We start from the raw sequence: 24,314 nt of genomic DNA on the forward strand, positions 1-24,314 counted from the left end.
ATTATCATGCCTCGTGGAGCTCTAATGGCTGCTCTCTAATACTTCCTTGCTCCCTGAATTAGCCACGCTGACCTTTGAAGCTTCCCCACGAGCCATTCACAGCCTGCCTCCATCCCTTGAACGCTGCCCTCCATCCCTGCCGTCACCCGGTAGTTAGAGGTAGCGAGGAGAGATCAAACACAGAGCCTGTGGCAGCTGAGCTTTCTGTAGAGCCACATTACACCCAACAATTGTTCTCATCTCTTTTAGTTGTCAGACAATATGAAAAATCGAACTGACAGCAGCTCCAGTGTCACGGTTAACAACCGAGATTTTACACTGATTCAAAGGATGTGTGAGTGCCTGTTTTTGATTTGTATGAAATGATGCCTGGTCTTATGGAAGGTAGGACTGAAGCAAAAATGATTGGATTACAGCCTGGCAGGGTGCAACTTCAGCATCCATGGGTATCAGCACTCTACTCTACTCATTATTGTACTGAAACTAAAAATAATCACAGCGAGAGAGAGACAGATTAAATTAATGTTTTATGAACTTTCAGGAAGTCAAGTTTTTTGCTCCTAAAAATGTCTTTTCCTGCATTCTGATCAATTTTTATTCACCGATTTGTCCATTTTTTCTACATAACTTTTTTAAAGCGGAAGGTATTCATTAAATTGTCTCTCGTCCATTTTGAGGGTAAGACAAGCATCATTCAGTCATTTACTATTAGTTGAGTGAGTACTGTAAAATGGGGCCCCTTAAGGGAGGTTTTTCTACTGTAATTGCAAATATTGCACATTTTGAGCCACTGCTGTGGTTTTAAGTTTATCAGCTCTTGGGCGCCCCCTATACAGTTGCCTGCCTTGCCTGTTGACAAGTAGCAGCTCTGTTAACCTCTACCCTTCAGAGCGACACAAACCAGCCACCTGTTAAAGCCAAGAGGGCAAATGTGGGGAGCTTCTCTCTAACTTGTTTTATATGTTGAAACATTTTCAGTCAAAGGTTTGTTTTTGGTTATCTCCCTTTGGATTCCAACAGTGTTAGATTTGAGAGCGTCTGACCACCGACCAAGCTGCAGTGATCAAAAAGTAGGTCGTCAGAACAGACTGTGGATTGTGATTGTTCTTTGTGTCCGAGTTGTTTTCTCTTTCATGACTGGTTTAAAAAAAAAACTCTCCATATGTAGTTGTCTGAGCAGGTTGAAAACAAACAAACAAAGGAACCAACTGTTTTTCTTTCATCACTCCATCTGACGAGTGTTTGGATTATCCCGGAGACTGTCTCAGCATGCACTGAGTGAAAGGAAGGGAAGCTTTGAAGATGCTATGAAAAGGATATATACTTAGTATTCACCCCGTCCCGATGATCAGCAATTCAAGTCACATTAGAAAGAAAGAATCTGAAACAGCCATAATCTACAAAACAGCTACAGGAAGCGTTGAGCAGCAAGGTTTGGTTCTTGAATCCAGAAAAATATCTCTTACACACCAAAATTTCCTGATTTCCAACATTCAAATAATAGTAAATAATACATTTATTGATGGACAGCCCCTTGAGATAAATCATCTTCAACAACAAATTCAAAGGCTCTCATGCACCAACACACTGCACATTACTCTCATACTGCCACTGCATCCACACAATCTCGAAATATACCTCAGTCTCAGTGGATCCTTAAATCTAATTACATTTCTTTAACATTTTGAATATGAGTTTGAAAACCACACAGTAATGTCTACACAAAAGCTCCCACTAAAGAATTGGTGAACCATAAACCTGTCTCATTTTCCAATCCAAGACGTGTGAAAGGGCTGCTGAAGGAGATATTTAGAAATCTGTAATCTTAAACTGCATGTTCAGAAATGGAGACATCATTGTCAGAGATTTGATAAAAGGTGTGCTGTACCTGGTTCAGCAGGCTGCAGCTGTGCTACGCCGTCTGCATGTGTACATATCTTTTAGATCTCTGCTGAGCTTTTCACTGTTTCTGTTCCTGCCTGATAATCACCTGATTATCACCTCCAGTGCTGCGGTACTGCTGACAGAGAGAAACCATTGTGTAAGCTCAGCCAGGATCCATATGGGTCTGTCTGTCTGCTTTAGGAGACTGATCCAGCTATTTAATGATGATTCTTATAAAAGTTTGAGCTCTGACAGCTGAGGCAACAAAGAGGAGTTTTAGCACTTCATAATTTAAGACAAATTATTATTTACATCATGAATAACTCTTAGTTTGTGTTCTGCTTTGAAGAGTTCTGACACGTCACCTCTTCCTCAGTGAAGGACATGATGAAGATGAATCTTTTTTATTTCTGTGTTTATCTGCAGGGGGAAGGAGTTTGGTCATGATGTGGACTTTATCGTGACCACACCCGAGCCGGGGGAGGAGGAGACTCTGATACCCAAAGTTATTAACAGACTGACAAAACAAGTAAGTGTGTGTTGTTCCCTTTCTCTGCACTAATGGGAAGTAATAAGGATGTAGAGCCATCAGTGGAGAGGGAAATGTTAAGCTGTCCCTAAAATTTCTATAATTATTCAGCAGTGATGGTTTAAATGTGTTTAAAAAGAACATCTCCTTGAAAGATTTATCATAGGGGTTGGTAAATAGCAGGACATTTTAATTAACACAGCACTGCAGAATATCCTTCTGAAAACCTGTATTTTTGTACTCACATGTTTCTATAATTTTAAAAATATGTTCAGGACAGTGTTTGAAAGCTCCATTTGAAAGTAGTTAAAAGTTTTGAAATTAAACTTTGGGGTCACAATAGGACATTTTATTCATCTTACTTTTACTTTTGCGCACCCCCAACAGCTCAGACCCACTCTGACATCTCTCCACCAGTGTATGCCAAAAGTCCTGTTTGTACATTTGTGTGTCTTTCAGGCCTGTGTGTGTCTGAGAATTTCCCTCAGGGATGAATAAAGTATGTCAAATTTAAAATGATCATATGAGGATGTGCTTCTGGGAATGCCGGCTAACTATTTATTTCAAGAAGTTCTTAAAAATTGCTTGGTCTAGAAAATCTGATTAAATCATCCAATCTTGTTTCCAAAAAAAATCTGTATAAACCTTGAGTTAGTGTTCAAAACCTCTGAGTGGGATTGGGATAACTTTGATCCAAGAAATCAGGATAATCCTGGTTTACAAGAACAACATATAATAAATAAATGTCAATAGTTAATCACGATTAATCACGTTTTTTATTGCATGTTTAAAATTCAAATATTTTCGCATTTAAAAAGAAAAGTAAGGCTTTTAATTTTCTCTTAAATGAGAGGACTTCCTGTATGAATTCAACCCAGCTATTATTTCTGTTGATGGGAGGTTAGGACATAACATTCTGTGCTTAGGACTTTAGCACAGAAACAGGAAGTGGTTAGGGATCCCAAACTGACGTCAAACAGCTCAAATGAACGGTAACAAAGGTCAATGTGTGATGTCATAAGGTCAATGTGTGATGTCATAAGGTCAATGTGTGATGTCATAAGGTGGATATTTCTTTGGACTCGTCAGCTGAGCTGTCTGAGAGTTTGTTAAAGTGAAATGAGACATTCAAATTTTACATCACTGAGACTACAGGGAGACACTGAGGACGACTATCTACGGCAAGCCTAAAGGGACAAGATAGCCTGCGATTAATCAAGATTTAAAGGTCCCATATTATGATTTTTCTGGTTGTATATGCTCTTTAGTGTGTTTTCCAGGTGTCCTGTGCATGTTTAGGCACATCTATGTGCAAAAATTCAAAGTCCGCCGAAACGCGGCTTCTCCAACCTCCTCCTGTTAGCTGTAGCATTAGCTGCATGTAAAGCTCGGTTCTAGCCCCCCCTCAATAAAAATTTGTCAGTGCGGCTTCATTGTCAGTGTGAGATCACTGATCTAAGCCCATTGGCTCGTTGTGGCAAGCCCTGCAGCTCATGTTGAAATTCAGAGACGCGTGCTGAGCAACTGACCAATAACGACAGAGCGGATCGGCAGACCAATCAGAGCAGACTTGGCCCACGTGGGGTCTAACAGTGTGGGCTCAACAGAGTGTAGCTGACAGACTCAGAGCGTAGAGGGAGCAAGGAGGAGCAGTACATGAAAACAGACACTTTTTTCAGACTTTAGCTATTGTGAACGTACAAAAGTAGGTACATAGATTAAATATACGAGCCCCAAAAAGGGCAGAATATGGGCTCTTTAAAATAATGAATCTTCATAGTTATTCATAGTTAAGGTCAAAAAACCTAAAACATACCAGATGGTGCATTATACTGTGATGTGGAACTGAAAACTATTTTCCTGGTGCAATATTTCCTCTGAGCTCAGCCCGTGTGGATTGTTTCGGTAATGCGGCAAAAATCGAGTTGGTCACTTTTCCATAATTCATAACAAGGTCCCTGAAACCTCACAGCAGCCTTCTTTTAATAAAAGTTAGAGGGAATAGTGGTTCATGGCTCTGCCAATTTAGCCGCCTTTAATTTTAAGAGATTCAGGTGAGTGAATCAGGTAAAAGAGCAATGGGACCATTCAATGGGCTTCTTTAAGAACTTCTGGCTGGGCTTTCAAGGACCATCTGCAGCCCTGTAGTCCTCTTAATGGGAAATGGATCCTGTAATGTAAAATGTTCAAAAAAGAGAGGTGGCTGAGAGAGAAGAAGAAGGAGAGACAGGAAGACAGGTGACAGAGGCTCATTAAAGTTGAGAGAACGCAAAGTAGAAAGCGAGAATATTCACCAAATGTGTGAGTGAGAGATAAAACACATGACAATGTCGACTGCAGACTTTATTTACATACACACAGTGCTTTAATTATTAGTTCCACTCAAATGATGACAGTTATTTGCTGCTAATGTCACAGTAATGTGATGAGTATCAATGTGTTTAATTAAAGCTCAGTGCTTGTTAACACATTCATTGAATGACTTCAAACAGAGGTCTTAATCACAATCATGGAAACACACAAGTCCAGCTGGTTCTCATTCACACCAACTGCTTCCACCTCATGCACATCTCTCAGGCTTCACATGAATGTACGAGGAGGAAAAACTTCAATAACTAAGCAGAAGAAATGGTTAAATCACTTCAGTGTTAAACAAACGGGGATCAGTTGTGCAGCTACTTAGGAAACGGAAAGATGAATCAAAAGGATACAGTCACACTCTGATAAAATGATAAATGGCTTTATGTAACAGATTATTGTGATGCAGTAAAGTCCACTAACTCACAGCTATAGCTTGAGTCCATAATACTATTACTAAGTTATGTAAAGGACGAATACTTGAGTGGAAACCAGCGGGTTTTTTTGGACATGGATGCATACAGTTTACAATCAAAGGGAGTGTTGTCTGTTTTTAACCCAGCGTCAAAGAGTTGGATGTTACTTTTTTGCAGTAAACGTTCTGGTCAATATCACTTTCAGAAGATGTGCTGCACATGACATTCTGCACCATTAAAAAAAAGCCAGGGACAAGGTGTGCAAGGACTTTCCTTTGTCAACACAGTTTCCTTCCAAAGATAAATGAGTAGTTGAAGAGGGTCATGAAAGAAGACAAGTGTTTGATGAAGAGCAGGGCCGCTCTGTCTGGTCTAGCTGTCGGCTTCTTTCTGTCATCTCTGGGTTTAAAAATAACCCCCCCCCCCCACACACACACACACACACACACACACACACACACACACCACACCTCCACAGAGCTCCACTCCGTCAGACATCCATCCCTACGATAATTACCTCCCACTAACTGTATCACGGGGAGCTCTCAACGCTCACAGCCACTCACCGAGGAGAGGGAACGAGGTGACGGTGTGAAAGTGTGTGAATGTGCGGTGATAAGGAGGTAGAATGATGTGAGACGGTGAATTAGGCAGAAGGGCAGGTGTTAAAGGAGGCTTTAGGAGCTTACAGCTTCTCAGATGGCTCGAGCGACGAGGGCTGCAGAGGGGACAGGTCTGCAGGGACGAGGACACAAGAGACAGTGATTAACTGGGGGTAGCAGAGGTTGACTCTAAGTCGTGTAACCTTGTCATCTGCAATCAAGTCCCCGGGGGGCCCACGTGTCTTCACTCAGGACTAATATCACGAGCGGTCCCTGCACCCACTCTTCAGCCTGCAGGGAGTTAAAAATACATCTATCCAGAAACGTCCTTGTAAAATCGGGTTCATCATTTTTCCTTCCCCCTCCTCCATGCCCCTCCTGCTGATATTCTGAAAGCATAACTCGGGGGCAGAGGCAAGGTCAGCCACCAGCTCCTGTGGCAGACAGATGAGATTCAGCTTGGCCCTGGTAATAGCAACAGAGAGACAGAGAGGCCCCATGTTTCATCCTCCATCCATCTATCATCTCTGTCTCTAAACACTGCAGAAGTTCTGCTTTCTGAAGGCCGAGCTTTGTATGCATTGCCACCATGATAATGTGATTCAGCTCAGGCTTTCATTGTGCCGATTTGGTGTGAGTCAGTGTGGTTAGGGATCGCAGAGTTTCCCCTGTGGTTGAATAAGTGATTCAGGCGGAGCTGCCCCTACAGCTGTGGGGTTATTTTGCAGTCAAATGGAGTTAGTCACTCTGATATCCGAATACAACCGAAGCACTGAAGGCTACTTTCACTGACATTGAGAGGACACGCAAACCTCTGCACTTTAATTCCAGCTAACAGTTTCTTTTATTCCAGGCGAAGCTCAGAATCAAAGTCAAAGTGAGGTTCAAACAACCTCGGCTAATGGGCATCTAATCTGTGACTTGAAGGCGTGTTTTGAAGTCTCTCTGTGAGTCAGAGCGAATGAGAGATGAGATCAGAGCTCCTCATGTCCCGACACCAAAGACTCAGCCTCGTGGATGCAGGTGGCTGCTGCGACCTCTCATCTCGCTGCGCTGGAACAAAGACAATTCTTTGATGGACATGGTTGGATTGTTAAAAAACCTGGATACCCTCCCTTGAAATGACCTCTTAAAGCCTTTTTATTGAATGCATCCCAGAGCCTCGTTCTTATCCTGTCATGTAAAAGCTCCCCTGAGGAACTTTGAATTTGACCATCTTGTGAAAAAAAAGAGGTATGTCATGATTTGCTGATCCTGTGCTGAATGTGTGTGAATAATTCTCCAACCAACAATCTCATCCTACCTCCTTTAAACAGTCATAGTGTGAATCATTGAATGCATGAAACCTTTATAGCCCAGAGGGGGATTCGTCTTATACACCAAGGGCATAAGAATAAAGATATGAAAGACATAAACTATATAACAGGACAGCACATAACAAACATGAAACAATAATTGCTAAAAATACATCATCACAGCATCTTATGATTAAATGCTTGACAAGTGTCTTCCTTGGCTTTGGTGCGATGGAAGAGGTGTTCTTCTGTACGGTACACTTGCTCATGCACAGGCATGAAAGGTGGACAGCCTTCCATTGTCGAGAAAAATCCCAGAGTGTTCTGGCTGTATCTGACTAGAATAACTCATAATAATCCACAAAGTCAGTAAAGTTGCAGTCTTGTTCTGTGTTTTTTTCCGATGTATGGAAGCGGACTTAACCATGCGTCCCTTTTAAATTTTTGGACTCAGCCTGTTTTGTAAACTGAGCATGCTTCATGATCACTTGAAGCTATGCATGGGTTGTATAACAATGCTACGTACAAGAAGTAAGCATGCTAGGGCCCGGTTAGTCCTGGAACAGTGTGACGGCAAACCAGCGGAAGAATGAGGAGAAGTGGGGCCATCGTGCACGGTCCGGGGGCAATTGGGCGTAGTGTGAGTGCACTCTCTGTGTCTCTTTATGTTGTATGTTGATTGTTGGCTGGAATGCTTTTACTGCTGACAAGTTGCCCTCTCACAGGGATGATAAAGATGACCTTGCACCTCTGTAGGTCATACACAGTAGGGACATCAGTGCACATTTGGGTCTATTTCATAATCGGTTAAAAACTCCTCACAGTATGTCTAAGTCTATCCTTGATGTTTATCAGTGAGGATGTTTCAGGCCTGAAATATTTAAATGGAGCCCTTTCCTAACCTTATGTTCTTGATTATGTGGAAGATTAGTCTACAAAATAATTATGTTACTCTGCAGCATCTCTCTCAAACTTGTTCTCCCTTGGTGTAAATATCTGTGTGAAGATGCTGGATCTTTTCAGTTCTGCTGAGTCAGTACTGCAGATCAGTGAAAACAAATGGCATCCTTTGTTTTATCACTAGAAACTGTTGCCTGATAATACTGCAATGCAATTTGAGATGTGCAATCTCGGTGATTTATGAAACCGTATTTCTATGAATTGATAAGTGAAATCATCAAGCTGGACAGTTGTGTTCACAGTATAAGACAGTGACCATGCATCCATACATTTTATTTCTCTATATAATGCTGTGGTTATGAGCATTCTGCAATATATCAATAATATAAATATCGACTTGCTTTAGTTGATATCTCAGGATAACAAATCCAGTTTACTTGTGCAAAGAGGAACACTTACTGGCGATCTAGAAACAATAACAAGGGGCGCCGGTGGCCTAGTGTTAAGTGTGCATGACCCACGTACAGAGGCTTTAGACCGGGTTCAAATCCGACCTGTGGCTCCTTTCCTGCTTGTCATTCTCCACTCTCTCTCTCTTCCTGGTTTCTGTCTCTATTCACTTTTCTATCCCTAAATGTAAATAAAGGCATAAAGATCCCACAAATAAACCTTAAGGAAAAGATACAATAACAATGGTGCTGGCTGCTGTTGCAGTCCAGACCGTGCATGCCATGTTACCATTGACCATGGGTTAGGGTTAAACATTAAGCCTGTTTCTATGTTTGTTTGTGGTTTTTAACTTTAGGGATACATTATAAATGAGTCTAGATCTCCAGAAAACAACCACAAATAACTTGATAAAATGTCTGGAGGCATGTTTTCATAGGGCTTCTGTAAATAAGAATCCTTAACTGATTAGATATCCGTCTGTTCACACATGAATATGACATGCATCCATAAATGTATATACCATTAAAGCTTTGTGGACACAGGTCCCTTTAATCCAGTGGAGTAAACAAAGGAGTAAAATCTCAAATAGAGAAAATACAATTTATACCATTTCAGCTCCCAATTTGGGAAAGCTGTGCTCACTTGATCCTTTTTTCTTTCAGCGCTCAAGAGGCGAAGCTGTGGGGGAAAGATTATCTTCCCGCTGTCCTCCTCTGTAATTCCCTCTGTAAACAGTTCTGCTGGAATAAGCTTACTCTCAGATGCTCGCTGACATTACCTGCTGCGTGGGAGATGATTACAGAGCGCTATTGGGCTAAACAGCCTCCGGCGATGCTGAGACAGGGGACTTGATGACATCCTGTTTTAATGCTGGATTTGTGAGCGTTGTGTATTTGTGTCAGGCAGAAAGAGGGAGACTCCAAAGTGTGTGTGTAGGCGGGAGGGCGGCAAACCTCACTGAACGGGTACCCATATTCAGCTACTTAATAGTCTGTCCTGCTGTTGCCCATAACTCCTTATTACTTTCCTCTGAAGGCATCACAATGATTCAGGGTCGTGTATAAATGCTCTGCCAGGAGGACCCAAAATATCTTCTTAAATAAGTACGGACCTACATCTGTGTCCTCGCGGATTAGATTGGTTGCAGACCTTCTCCCGCAACTTGTCTCAAGTGTGTCTCCCGGGGGTTTTAATTTCAGATTAGTCAGTGTTTAAGTGCTTTAATGCTGTCATTCTGTGCTCATTATCTAAGTGGGAGCTGTCACTGCCTTAAGCTAAGCTATTACTGAATGTAAAGGGATCTCTAAGAGTCCCTCTGCCAGCTTTTTCCACACAGAGGTGAATGGTTATCTCGAAATGCAGATGGAGAGCAGTCCAGGGGTGCAGCACAGGGTGACATCTTTTTTTTTTTTTTTTTTTGCCTGTGATTGCGTTTTAAACGAATCAGAGCCTAAGGAGGAAAAATTGAGGTGGAGGGGGGTCGGTGCTTCCTTGAGTTCTACTCCCATGTGACAATCAAGATTTTCCCCTCTGTAATTCCTTTGCCAGAAGAAGAGTCGCCCTAATCTGATCATTTGCTCAGTGGTGAACCATTGGAGTGCTGGGTGGGTGTTAAATGTTTTGTGATTAACCTCAGTCATCTGGCTGGACAGGCTGAGTGGCTGCCCGCTGCACTCGCTTTCCCAATTATTGCTCTTTAAGGAGGGTGCAGTAGATTTATGTTCACTGAGAGGAGAGTAGTATCCCAACAATTACGCCGGGAGCTGGAATTCAATTGACAATTTGTAATCTTAATCGTCTTAACACTCCCACATCCAAGGAGAAGTATAATCAGCTGGGGCACGGCCAGGAGGAAATCAATTCATGCTCTTTCTTTCTTTTCTTTTTTCTGTCCCTCCTCCTATCACCTCGTCCACCCTTTTTTCTTACATTCTCTCACAGGTTGAGTCTTTTATTCTCTTACTTTCTGGCACTCTCTTCTCCGCTAACAGCTTTGTTTCTCTTCGGTGAACCTCCCTCATTCTCTCTCTTCAACAAACTGACATCTTACTTGGCAGAGATTTCCATTATCTAAGGAGTGTGACCGTTTATCAGGGAATGGGCTTCAGTCATGTTGTACGGCTGACTGGAGGCTAGTCTCTCTGCTGGATCTAACACTTAGCCTTCTCTTTTCTCACCACTCAGGGCTCATCTTATCCTGATGACAAGTCAGAGCAGATGTTCACACGGTGTCTGGCATCTTTAGTCCTATGGCTTTTTCTGTTCTTAGCCCCGATAAAGAGTCACTGGTGTTCTTATCAAACTTCAATTAACCAATCAAGATGACTTGACTCTCGATTTTTTAATGTTTGGAATTTATTTAAAGTAGTTATACGGGCTAATTGGATGTCAGCCCTACAATATGTGTTAATCTGTTAGTTGGAGCTGAAGTAGCTCAGACTGTAAGGGGTTGGGTTGAAAGTTGGAGCAGTGCCAGGTCACTTCCTGAGTACTGCCAAGTTGCCCTTGAGCAAGTCAGCATACCACCAACAGCTATGGTGTGCTCCCCATGTAGCAGCCCCACTCTAACATCTCTTCATTTATGCATGTCCACAGAGCCTGTTTGTGCATGTGTGTAATTCAGGCCAATGTTTAAACCAGAACGCTGCCTTTGGATAAAGGGAATAAAAGTTTTTTTTGATGTTTCTGATGATTATATTAGCACACAAATGTCCTTTAGGTTTCTTTTATCCGGGTATAAGGCAGCAACAACAACAGCAACGGACGCGTTTCGGCACTAGTCCTTCAACGCTGATGAACGCCTGTTGATTTACCAAAAAGGGAACCAAACCATTTGAAATCATATGTTTTTATTTTAGTATGGCAAATATCCAACCTGGTATCAGAGAGAATCAACAATTTTCACATCTTCATTTCTTCTTCAAGGTCTCTTTCTAAACCAACTTGATCTCCCAAAATGTGAAGAATCGTTTTTTCTGCCAGTTTTTCAGGGAGAGCAAACGTTTGGTTAAAGATAACAGATGTGAGAACTGCTGCGCTGACTATCTGTGACAAGATTCTAATGATTGTGAATCCTGAAACTGGGAGTTTCTCTGTGATCGGGCTGGTGTTTTAAATGACAACATATGGTGATAAATGGTCCCAAATTCTTTAGCAGCTTTCAACTAAGCTGGTTTCTCTGTAGCTGGTCTCTCACCTTACCTGTTAGATAACAAGAGAGTCTTTGCTTTTTATGCCATTATGTTAAAGATAAGACAGAGGATAGAGGCAGGAACTGGGGAGAGAGAGAAAGTGGGGAATGACATGCAGGAAAGAAGCCACAGGTCGGATTCGAACCCTGGCCATCCTCTTTGAGGGCAGTAGCCTCGGCACATGGGGCTTTCACACTAACCACTATAGGCTACCAGCGCCAACCAGAGTCATCTGTGTTTGACACTGACAATATTCATTAAATTAAAAATGACATGAGTTTTTGGCAGGAGCACTGTATTTAATGTCATCAAACGTTCTGCAGCGAATCAGTGAGAAAAGAGAAGCTGTTTGAATTGGTTAGAAAAAAGAGGGGGATATGATAGTCAGCTGGCAAACACCATGAATCTATTCAAGACTTCACTCTTATTGTGCTTTTTGATCCCAGTTTGATCCTGGAGATCTATTTAAGTAGAACATGATATATACTGTATAGTCATGCATGCCTAATTTTTCTTTAATATAGCAGGGCATCTCTTAGGCCTGACAAAGTCCTCAGTGCTTCTGACCAAATGACTTCAGATATGGCACGGTTTCTGTGGTATCACTTTAGAAAATTGATGAATGGAGATATTTGATAGGTTAAAGGGGTGATTAACATCTCCCATACAGGCTACGCCTCTGTACTTATAACCGTCTGTCAGCCAGTATCCAGCCTCTGATCCTCTGGTAGGGAGAGGATCAGCTCTTTTTGGCTGCTCTGTAGTCTGGGCTGCAGATGAAAGGTGACCGGCTTTTTGCTGTCAGGGCCGTCGGGTGCTCGCTGAAGAGACATACACAGGCTGTCCTCCTTTAAGTCTCTCGGCAAAACCAATGCAAAAGGGCTTTAGCCGTTTTGCCAGACTTTTCATTTATTTAACGTTTGTATTACAGTTGACAGCATTGCAGCTTAAACTGCTATTAATGCTCATGGATAATGTGAAATGGACTGGTTTGTATTCTTGGTAAACAAAGACTGAGGGATACCTTCACTCGCGGTTTACTGAGATTTTTCTGTGTTTTGTTTTACTGTTTAATGCACCGGGTTATTGCATCATCAGTCCTGCATGCTTCTTATTTGGTGGTACAGAAGCCACATTATGGTTTTTCCTTAAGGTTATATTGTATTGTGTTCATCTAAATAACTCTGTGACTTGAGTCAGGAAAAGTTCCATGTATGAATTGAAAATGCTGCTGCCAGGATTTTAACGAATAGCAATATTAGTGACCACATTACACCTGTCGTTGCTTCCCTTCACTGGCTACCTGTGAGTTTAAGAACTGATTTATTAAAGCCTTTCATGGCCAGATCCCTCCCTATGTCTGTGATGTGCTAACTCCTGACTAGCGGCTCCTTAAAGTTGACCGATTATGCTGATCCCCATTGTAACACTCTCATGTAGTGTTACAATGCTGGATGCCCATACTAAACATGGGCAAAGTTTCAACTCATGGGGTGAACGTATGTTTGAGTAATCCCAGGATGAGTCTGCAGAGGGCACTAAACGGCTCATCCTGCAAATCACTCGATTGTTTAACGATATGAAACCAAGAATTTCACAATACGGCTATAAGCCTCTAAGTAAGCTGGTGAATCTCTTAAATAGGCTCTCTTCTCCCAGCACTGGAGAGCAGCACTCCCCCTGGTAGCCCTGCAGCGTTCTGCGCCCCAGAAGGAGTCTACAGAACTGGCCAATCAGAAGAAAGTGAGAATGGGGCCTTAAAGAGACAGCAGCTGAAACGCACTGTTTCAGGCAGAGGCTAGGATAGAGGGTCAAGCTATTCTTTAGGTTTCACAGTGGTTTAACAGCAGAAACATGTATTCAACAAAGACAAGGATCTATACATAAAAAGCCAATAAACATATATTGTCCATCCTAATATTTTGAATTTCTCTCTCTTTCCCAGGGAATTCTGCTCTACACTGAGTACCAGGCCTCCACCTTTGATATGTCGAAGCTTCCCTGCCACAGGTTCGAGGCCATGGACCACTTTGCCAAGTGCTTCCTGATCCTGCGGCTGGAGGGCAGCCAAGTGGAGGGGGGTCTGCACATCGCAGAGGGGGACAGCAGGGGCTGGAGGGCAGTGCGTGTGGACTTGGTGGCGCCACCCATGGATCGCTATGCCTTTGCTCTGCTGGGCTGGACCGGCTCCAGGGTATGAAGGATTACACTCTGGCTGACAGTGAGCAGTAGCTGCAGGACTCCAAAAAGTAGGAGTTAGTGCATTTCATGAGCAATCATTCCTCCTGTGTGTGACAACAGCATGCTGTAAAATGTGCTGCAAGGCAAGAACAACATCAAGGTCACCGTCCGTGTAGTCTTCATTTTTAACAAAAAGTGATTCTATTCGAGGCAAAGTCCGACAGATACTGAAATAATATTAAACATGAATACAAAGACTTTTAACAGTGCAGATTATCATATGAATATATGAGAAATATCTGACATAAAATACCTTTTTTTCTGGTTATCTTTTTGGATAGAAAATGAAATGGAGGCATCACTACTTTCTTTCTGTGCCATCAAAATAACTGAACAAAGATTTTGATTCAGACCTTTGATTCTTTCTTCCACAGCAGTTTGAGAGAGACCTGAGGAGGTACGCTCGAATGGAGCGGCAGATGCTTTTGGACAACCACGCACTGTACGACAAAACAAAGGTATGTAGTGCCACACTTGATCACACTAACAGGAACAGATTTATTTATCTATCAGCTTATATCATAAAAAAAGAGTCGTATGAGAGCCACAGTGCTGTTAGGACAAAATGGTCCAATTCTTTGCCCCCCAAGTGAAAACCTCACAACAGATTGACTAAACATCTGCTCGACCTTCATCCTCAGATGTTTTTTCTCGCATCAGGAGCAGTGTCTGTGGTCAACTTGAAAGTTTATTTGCAACATAAGACGATATGCAGATGTATTTACTATAGAAATATTTATAATCTGCAGCATAACCAATTTCTCTGCTCTCTATCAATGTGCTCAAAATGTTCCAAACTCAGCGGCAAAGTATGCTAAAAATCACAAACGGCATGTCTAGTTGCAAATGAACTAAAATATTTATACACACATTGTTAAGCTTTGAAAATATGATGATATGCATTTAGGATATTTTAGTAGAGAATCACTTAAAAGCTTGAAATCACTGTGACACTTCAAACACACATTATGGTGTTGTGTACTACAAACCAGGAAGATGAAATCAAATATTTTGTGTGTGCGATTTCTCTCCCCTGAGCGTTAATTTGCCTCTTCCAAAGCTGTGAGAGGCTTTTCACCTTGTGTGTTTTTACTTCCATTAATCAGCAGCCTTACAGTTTGTGGGTCTTTGTGCCACTTATTACAAATACAGGCAGAGAGGCTTTTCTTTTTTGATTGGACGATCCAGTGTGTGCTGTTTTATGCTGTCCTGGTCATATTGTGAGGTTGAGCAGACCTGTGAATAATAATCACATGTACAGTATGTGTAATCCTTTTGGTTTTAATTTAGGTTTTACTCCTAAAAATGCATTACACATTTAAGTGTATTAGTCTGTTTTACACTGAAATCAAATCATTAAATTGAATGGAAATTTGAAATGCATTTGAAATACATAAATCTTACATTGAGGGCCACATATTTTTTAAAGAGAGAGAGATAGAGAGAGAGAGAGAGGGAGCACATCAGTGAGTGCAAAGGTTTTCTGTTCGATGTTTTCCAGAGAGTCTGGAGCATTACAATGCAGCTTGTAGCATTTACTGCAACATCTCACTTACCTGTTTTCATAATTGTTCTGTGGTGGCATTGTTATTACTGCCTGGATTAAGTTTACAGAGAACAAAATAAAGTATAATTCCTGTCCCTTGAGCCTCCATACAATAAAATAGTTTTCTGAGGTTAGTCAGTTTGACAGTCCGACAACGACCTTCAGCTGGCGTTTTGTTTCACTCATAATGTCTATGCAGATCGACTTTCAGATGTGAGGTCACATAGGATTTGCGTTTTACCTGCATTGTTTCTAGTGGCCAGCAGGGGGCAACAGAGGCGTCTGAAAAATGAAAATCAGTTTGTATAGAGCTCTATGAGCGAACGAGCCTACATCTTAGTTGATTTATTATTTTAGGAAACATTTTCATTGAAGTTAATTTGGTCTCAATCTGTAGATTCAAGTCTTTTTTGTATATAGCGTGATGTTAAATTTGTTAATTGTGTTCCATAGTCATAGAAAAATAGACAATGACAACCTTATGATTGGCAAGCTGTTACCATGGAGACCTGTCAACAATGATGGAGACATGGCAGTGAGAATTTTTAGACAGTTTTAAAAGACTGAGCGCAATTTGTGTCATCTCTCTGGGGGAGATGGATGGTGGTGGTGGTGGTGGGGGGGGGGGGTGTAGTGTGAATACATTTTTTATAGCACAATTCTCAGTGGGAGGTGTTCTAGTGTTGGCAGGCTTTAATGACTTTTCTGTGTTAGAAACAAATCCCAATGTTTCAAAATGTAAAGGCACAAGCTTATTAAAGGAAGAATGTGCAACATTTTACACATATTTTTTTCAGAAATCAAGTATCTCCGGTGTAAATGTCTCTCTGAATACTGTCGACAATTAGTGAGAAGCTTGAGTCCCACTGGCTGTGTTGTTGTTGGCACCATGTTTACGTCATGTTTACACGGACGGGAAGGCTGGCTAGAGAAAAGAAGAATGACATACTCACTGCTTATTTGGATTTCACGTAAGAGTTTTTAGATCACGGTCCATCCATGTAAATTTAAATGCTATGTGAAGCTACGAGCTAACTAAAGTGTGCTAACATTAGCATACTAACACTACAATGCAGGCCACAGGCAATCAGCTCGAGCAAAGGACAATTTAGTCCACTGTTTGCGAGAGCCTTCTTTGTGCAAATGCAAGTGGAGAGGGGATGGAGGTGTGTCGTGTATGGTGGAGGTTTTGCCAAACAGCAGTTTGTTTTGGTTTCATGCTGGTGCTATTTGGTGGTATTTACTCACAGAGGAGTTCATGGTTCGTTTAACGAAATACCATATGAAATAAACAGAATTGTTCTACCACACAGTGATTTACACGCTCAAAGAAAAGGAGAGAAAATCAATTAGTTAATCACCTATTAACCCTTTACCTGCTTTCAGAGCAAACAATAATTAGTTTTTGGTTGAGGAACATCTATGCTTTGTTGGAATTGTGCTTAATTGGCATCAGGTGGGATAAAACAGGCTAGTTAATTCAAACGTGTTAACATTTGACTTCCATGGTTCACCGAATTTCCCGGTGGGATTAAAAAAGTATTTCTGATTCTGATAATTGGTAACCCACGATGAAACTAAACCGTCAGTTGTTGTACAAAGATACATTCTGCCGTGCTGAAAAATGTTGTTTTTTTTCACATTTGATGACAGGTGTAATGAGCGACAGAGCACAGCTGTTAACACCTTGGCAGATCATGCGTTTCCAAAGATAGATGATATATGAACTACATCTGCTTATATGGTTATTCACTAACTGTGTCTGACTACTGGAAAAGGTTTTGTGCCCTATTGTTTACAGTGAGAAGGCAGACTCAGAGGGCAGAACAAACACCTAGCTGTGGGAGTGTCAACCACCTGGGGGAGGGGTTACTGCCCTTTGTGATGTCATGAAGGGAAAATCTCCAAACGGCCTGTTTGAGCACACATTTTCTGAAAAGTGGAGCAGGCAGAATACAGAGAGGATGGACTTTTCTCATCATTGGGGACGGACTAGAGACACATATTAGAGTTAGAAAAACATGGTAAAGTGTATTTTGCAGAATATGTGACTTTAAGGATTGAGTCATAGATGGTCAAGTCTGAGTACAACTGGTGTTGAGTTTTTAAACTTGATGACTGCATTAGAGAACAGCAGGAATGGTGATCAGTGAAATGTCATGAAATAATAGTTTCCATGGAAGTAACCAAATATTTGTAACGCGCAAAGCACACAACCTCATAGTAAGGCCTCTCCATCTCAAAGTCCCAGCAAATCCCTGTTCCTCACAGACACAATATATATCGTTTGAGGCACACCTGGCTCTGATACATGTACCACCTCTTTGACTGTTGGAATGACATGAGAAATATTAAAGTAAATGCTTTAATGAAACAGTGGAGAAGCGTTAAAGCATAAAGTCTGCTGATGTCTTCACACTTTCTATTAGGACAAAGATTCAGTTACTGTAGTATAATCACAGATTTAGATAACCATTTGGATAGTTTATAAAAACAGTTGATCAGTCTATACCTCTAGCTGTCAGGAATAATTATCCCCATGTTAAAGCCAGGTGTGATGAGCTGGAGAACAGATGGCTGCTGCTTTAAAATGTTCCCTGCGGAGAGCAACAAGTGATGAAGTTTGGATCTTATGTAACACATGAAGGCTTTAGTAAGCTAAAAAAACAAATGTTTGCTTGAAATGTATTTATCTTTGAAACAACTTGCAGTCATACATCAGCAAGAACTTCACATCCTCCGCTCTTCTTTATCCGGGAAACACTCTCCTGAGTGTAAACCTAACAAAGGCTTGACAGGGCTCTTCAGCTGAAGGACTCAATTATTCAGCAGGGAAAAGTTTATTCTACTGACAAGACGACAACAAAAATTCCAGGGAACTATCAATCTTCGTGACAGGCTTGTGTTTATCCGATCCCTGCGACTTGTGCATTGCATCCTGCAAAGTAGCCCCAGCTCATTTCCGATGCATAGGGCAGAGCAGCAATCCACTTGAGTTGTGAACGGAGCGGGACAAGGGTGTACGGCGTATCAGCGCGCGGATCGACAGGAGAGACACCCTGTCACCGCAACGTCCCGTCAGCCGCTCCCCAAGGGACAGAGGTCAGAGTCTGTGGGATCACTGGGTGGCAGCTTCCTGACAGATCTTATACAGGAGCAGCCAACTCAGATGGTGTTTATTCAAATGCAAGGGCAGAGCCAGGCTTGCTGACAGTGCAGCCATCCGTGCACTGGAGTGGACAGGAGGAGATCTCACACACTCATGCCTGCAGAAAGCTTGCAGATTTTTTTGTTGAAGTTTGAAGAGGTAAGGCGGGACCTCAGGCAGTTTAAAGTAAGTGAGAAGGGTGAGATTTACAACGGATAACTATCAGCCTGGCAGAGATTTAAAAGTGCAGTGGAACTCTTTATGCACAAACGCTCGCTCACTTCAAGGTCAGCAGAAAGCTTAACAGGCTACATTTAGACACTACAGTGTGACCTGTACTTCATTCTCTGCTCCACATCACAGCCATAATTAACGTAATGAAGATCAATTAACTGTCCCCGTGTCTGTTCTGTCACCGCCTGCACACACCGCTGACTGCTCCCTCTCTTGGCTGTGGGCAGGAGCAGAGGATTATTCCCTCTTTTTGACTGCACTCATTGCTGTTAATTGGTTGGACGTATGGCCGAGGAGAGCGCGATAATGGCGTTTCATCTTTCTCGTGTCCCTTCTAATTGGCTGGTGGTTTTGGGGAGGTTTGCCGCTGCTCGTGTGGCTGGTGTCAGAGGAACGGCAAAGAAGAGAGGAGCGTTGTCTGATGAAAGGGGAGACGTCGCTGCTTAGGACCAACGGCGGTCATTTAGAGGACTTTCATCTAGTGACAGACACAAGCTGGTCTCTGTCTTATTATAAAAGATTAAAAAAGACAAGAGGAACAAACTCTAGCTAATGATCTCCTCTCAATTAACACCAGGCTCAAGGGGAATCCTAAAGTCACTGTGGGAGGGGGCTGGACAACTGTCAGGCAGAAACACAACGACCTACTGTTCATGCACAACACACATGATTCCAGTTTGAAGTATTTTCCTGTAATTCATGTGAAAATCACACCATTTAAACCCAGGTGACACCACAGGAACAGCAGTGAAATGGCTGGAAGTGCAGGTTCTGGTCCATAGTGGGCACATAATGCAAACCAATTACTGGGAATGAGCCCACAACAAAAAGCTTTATGGGTATCGGGAGATGGGTGCTGGCAGCTGGAGTTCCTCATGCTCATAAAGCCTCGCATAGCAAAATGAACAGAGTATAACCTGGGTGGAGAATACGAGCTGAAAAGCACAGTTCTCGGCTTCCTGCGTGAAAATATTGTGATGTTATGAGCCAAGTTTGTTTTTCCTTCTCCGTTTTCCATCCTCAAAACAAGCAGGATGACAGGTTATCAAACCTTTAGCCCCAGGTGAAAGAGAGTAAAGAACCAAATAACAAACTGAAAGAACATTTTGTGTTTTCACTCTACATCCAGTTTGTTCAGTGGATATAAACGTCACCACCCTCTCCCACGCATTCGAGGTGAATTCTCCGGATAATATCCTGCTGCATTCTCACATCAGCTCACTCGGACTTGCTGAAGATGAACCACTAGGGGGCTGGCATGAGAAACTGCATGTGAAGTCCAAGTGAAAAAATAGGCGTTTACACATACATATATCAGGAGTTTTTCTGGAGGTTTCTGCATGTGTGAAAGCCCTACAAGAAATAGTTTTAAATAGTTTTTTTAGCCTCTCCTTGAGAGTAGAACTATCTGAGCCAAAAATAGACTTTGAATAATGTGAAGGGTGGTTTGTCAAGAGAGAAGTTGATGTTTTATGTGTGTTTCTAACAGCTGACCATGTGCAAATGTTATAAGAGCACTTGTGAAATTCTGAAGTTCATGGGGAAGTGTCTCAGGAATGGGTTAGTCAGAAAATGTAGTCTTGTGTTTTCTTTTTAATAAGCCACTGATTAGGTTTGGTCATTGTGAATGAAATTGTATCCCTCGAAACCCCCTGATGAGCACAAACGTTCTTGTGGTGTGATCGATATGACCGCACCTCCACTGTCAGATTTTGGGTTGGAACAGCCTGCCAGCGATAAATGACATCCAGGTGTCCTCTGAAAACACTCTGCTGACTTGTAATGCCACAGGCGCTCACAAGCAGCACCAGTGTCTGCCCTCACAGTTGATTTTTAACTGAAGTGTAGGTCTGAGGGAGTAGTGTCGGCTGGGTGAGAGGGCCGAGAGAGGAGGGGGTTGTCAGTGTGTGTGTGTGTGTCCTCTGCTGTAAGTCTGAAGGTTTGTGATAATTAATATGTGTAGTGGGTATGATGAATGAGGACAGGCGGAGGGTTTCATCATGCCTAGACAGACTGACTCCCTCCCCGAGCAGGAGGGATCCATGACCTGTTCAACACCTCGAAAATACACACCCCTCTATGTGTGGCAGCTTCTACCCTTGAAACTCTGTGAGTGTGTGTGTGTGTGTGTGTGTGTGTGTGTGTGTGTGTGTGTGTGTGTGTGTGTGTGTGTGTGTGTGTGTGTGTGTGTGTGTGTGTGTGTGTGAGTGAGTGTGTGCGTGTGTGTGTGTGTGGCTCAAGTGTTCCCATGATGCAAACCGAAGTACACCTGTTCAAACTGTGTTCACGTTAATGCGTATGATTGTCGTTTGTTCTGCCTGTTTATGCATACTTTTACACAGAGTGTGCAGAAAGTGTGGGTGAGAGTGTGTGAGTATCAGCACGAGGTAATTACTCTATGTCATGTGTAGGAGTGTGATTAATGAGGTCGTGGTCAAAAGGCTGAGAGCAGAGATGTCCTGGCTTTGGTCCTGAAGCACAGTTACTGATATGAGAGGAACATTCATATTCTTTATACCTGACACACCTCAGGCTGAGCAGCACGCCCCACTGGAGCCAAATGTTAAAAATACAACATCTCGCCTGCAAAACAACCGTAATGAACATGAAGAACGATTTACCCTACCTATACAGAAACCTCAAGGTATATTCATAGGTATTTTATTTCCTTGCTGTTCTATTGCTAAGTATATAATATACATAGGAGCACTGCTGTTATTTTACTTTCATGTTCATTGATTTTGCAGCAAAAACAAAAGGACAAATTCCTATTATGTTAAACTCTCTGAAACCAAGGCCTGGAATCATCAAACTCACAATAGGACTAAAGCGTTTCTTTAATCAAGTGTGTTAAAAGACAAATATGGCATTCCTTTATCTTTATCTACAACTTCTTGTGGCAACCTAAGCTTTCCCAAACAATCTTTCCGTTATTAGAAAGGTAGAAAAATGACTAATTAAATCAAATATATTTCCCAGAGTAATACAAACTGTTACAGAAAGCTATTTTGAAGACATAAGAAATAGATTTTGAAGCAGACTGTAAGGCAGTAACACATTAAGAAAAAAGTACATTTAGGTAGCTTTCCACAGGTAAAGGTTGAGAAGTTTAATGTCCATTATCTTAAATAACCACCACTAAGCCACCTACAGCTTATTTTTATGTGTCTCTGCTTCGTTAGAGGTCAGGGTAGAGATGGGCAGCTTTCTTCAATCATAAGATTAAAACACTTAAACAGTTCATATTTTATTAGCAGTCAAAAGCGGCTTCACAACAAGGAGAATAGAAAATATCCGATTTTCCACAGAACACCCTGGTCTTTTGTTGTCAGCACCATGTAACTGAAGCAGTGGGTTGAGGTTGTCTATTGAGAATTGTGTACAGCTCTACAGCACTAACACACCGGCCTTCAACTAAAAATGAGCCTGTTAGGGATTTCTGTTTGATAGAGAGGCTGGGGATAGGAGATGCAACAGGACGAATTCAGATAAATCAACGAAGAGAAAAAGATATAGTGATCGAGCTAGAAGCCGGACTAGAGTAAATTAGGATAAGCTTTGGCATGTTGGTGAGAGCTTTACTTCATGGTTGCAGACTGGTTACACTATTGCCCAGCAAGTAGGTGTTATGATGTGTCTCATGGCAAATGGGAAAGCAACAATCGGACCACACAGTGGACATCCCTGTAGATATTATTCATAACAGAATGTGACGAATCGTCTGGCTGTGTCGTTATCGGTGTCATGGTTATCTCACGTTTAGCAGCTTACATAGCTGCTAAACATTAGTTAGCTTTATAAGTTTGGAACCTTACAAACCTATCTCAACTAGCATGTAGTAAATATTACCCTATATATCCAATGTAGCCATTTAGCCATGTCCCATAAATATCATGACAAACGGTGGATGAACACACGCATACTCCACATGCAAGTTTGCAAAGAACAGGCTATAGATGCTAGCAGTCATACTTTCACAAAATCTGGTTATATTGCTGTACCTTGTCAGTCAAGACATGGCTCTTTAACAAAGTCTTTGCCGGCTTGGTACCGTCTTTTTGTCAACAAATGCACGTTCTCTATGACGGTGGACAGCATTAAGTGGTTTAAGACTGTGCAGTTGCACACAGGGACCTTCGGTGGGCGCCAAAGCACACTAAACTGAATTCCTGCATAATGTTGCTTTACAAAAAATCATAATGTCTTTTGGAGCTCTACAGTAAAATTTCTTGTAAAACCTTTACTGCTAACCGAATGAACATCATTCTGCAGATTGATCTCCCACTTTTCCTCAACAATCATAAAATGTTTAATTTTAAAGTCATCCAGAAGTGACGATATCTCTCGCTGTCTGTCTGTCCACGGGGCAAAAAGCAGAATTTAATTTGAAGCTCACTGTCAAATTATGATATCTCAGATGTAGAGTGCTCTCACAGCTCTCTGGACCCCCCACCCTCCTCCACCCTCTGAGCAGTGGATGAGTGGACAATAACAGGGCAATTGCACTGGGCTTTGGGGAGTGGCGGTTTTTCGAGCGCTCCCCCGGCTGGCTGCCTGTGTTTGCCGAGGAAGGAGGCCCTTCTCAGCGAGCAGACGAAGGGGAGGAGAGGTTTAATTTAGCGGATGGAGGCACAGGGACCCTCAGGGCATCACATACTGTAAGAGACGCACATAACTGAGTGTATACGTTGTGACAGACACGACAGGCGAGGAGGGAGCAGCCCCCGTCCTCTAAACATGCTGGTGGCGGGCTGGGAGAATTGGGAAATGTGTCGTTTTTTAAATGGAGCGATGTGTGGACTAGGTGAGAGGGAGGTTGTTCACTTGCCATTCACATCTCTAAACGTTTCCTCTCGACCTTGGTGGCACGGCTGTTCTTATGAATTTTAATTACCAGAGGTGGATGAATAGACCTGACGAAGCTGTGAGTGAAAGAGGAGGCAGGCATTGTGATGTTGTTGTTTTTACAAGGTCAAAACATTTGTTTTTCTGCATTTATTTATTACAGACATACACAGATCACAAGCTATGAAATGACTACAAAACATTACAAAACCTAAAACATTCAAACTATCAGACATAAAAAGTCTAATGTATAATAAAAACAAAAACATCAAATTAGTAATCCATTCTGAGATCCAAAGAAAACAACCAGTACATGAACTGAATTTGACTTAGGACAGGCTGAATGTAAAAAAAGTTACAGTAAGCCTGGTCAACACTAAAAGATTTTAAAACTTGTAACAGATGTTCAAAATGCTCAGCACACTGACCCACAGATGTTGTGGGTCAGTGTGTGTTTCCCTTGTGTGGAAAACAACAATATGACCAAAACACTAACAGATAACGCTCACAAACAGTCCCTACACTAAATCTATCAACATCTATTGCATTCAAACATGTCTTTAGAGTAAACAAACATGGCAGTCAATAGGATGGAATTTGCAATAATAATTTTTGGACAACTTTTTTCTGAAAATGCACGTGCATGCAAGTGTGTGCATGCAAGTGGAGACAGCG

The 24,314-nt window shown here is 42.0% G+C and overlaps 1 protein-coding gene across 1 annotated transcript in view; it reads left to right on the plus strand.

Moving 5' to 3' along the window:
• The window catches only part of dntt (deoxynucleotidyltransferase, terminal), a 97,238-nt gene that overhangs the window by 46,348 nt on the left and 26,576 nt on the right, over positions 1-24,314 (plus strand). Inside the window, exons 8-10 of the mRNA XM_020651988.2 lie at positions 2,311-2,413; positions 13,571-13,819; positions 14,241-14,324. Of these exons, the coding sequence (XP_020507644.2) occupies positions 2,311-2,413; positions 13,571-13,819; positions 14,241-14,324 (436 nt within the window). The remainder of the gene's footprint in view (positions 1-2,310; positions 2,414-13,570; positions 13,820-14,240; positions 14,325-24,314) is intronic.

Source organism: Labrus bergylta, chromosome 10, assembly GCF_963930695.1.
Source record: "Labrus bergylta chromosome 10, fLabBer1.1, whole genome shotgun sequence".
NCBI lineage: Eukaryota > Metazoa > Chordata > Actinopteri > Labriformes > Labridae > Labrus > Labrus bergylta.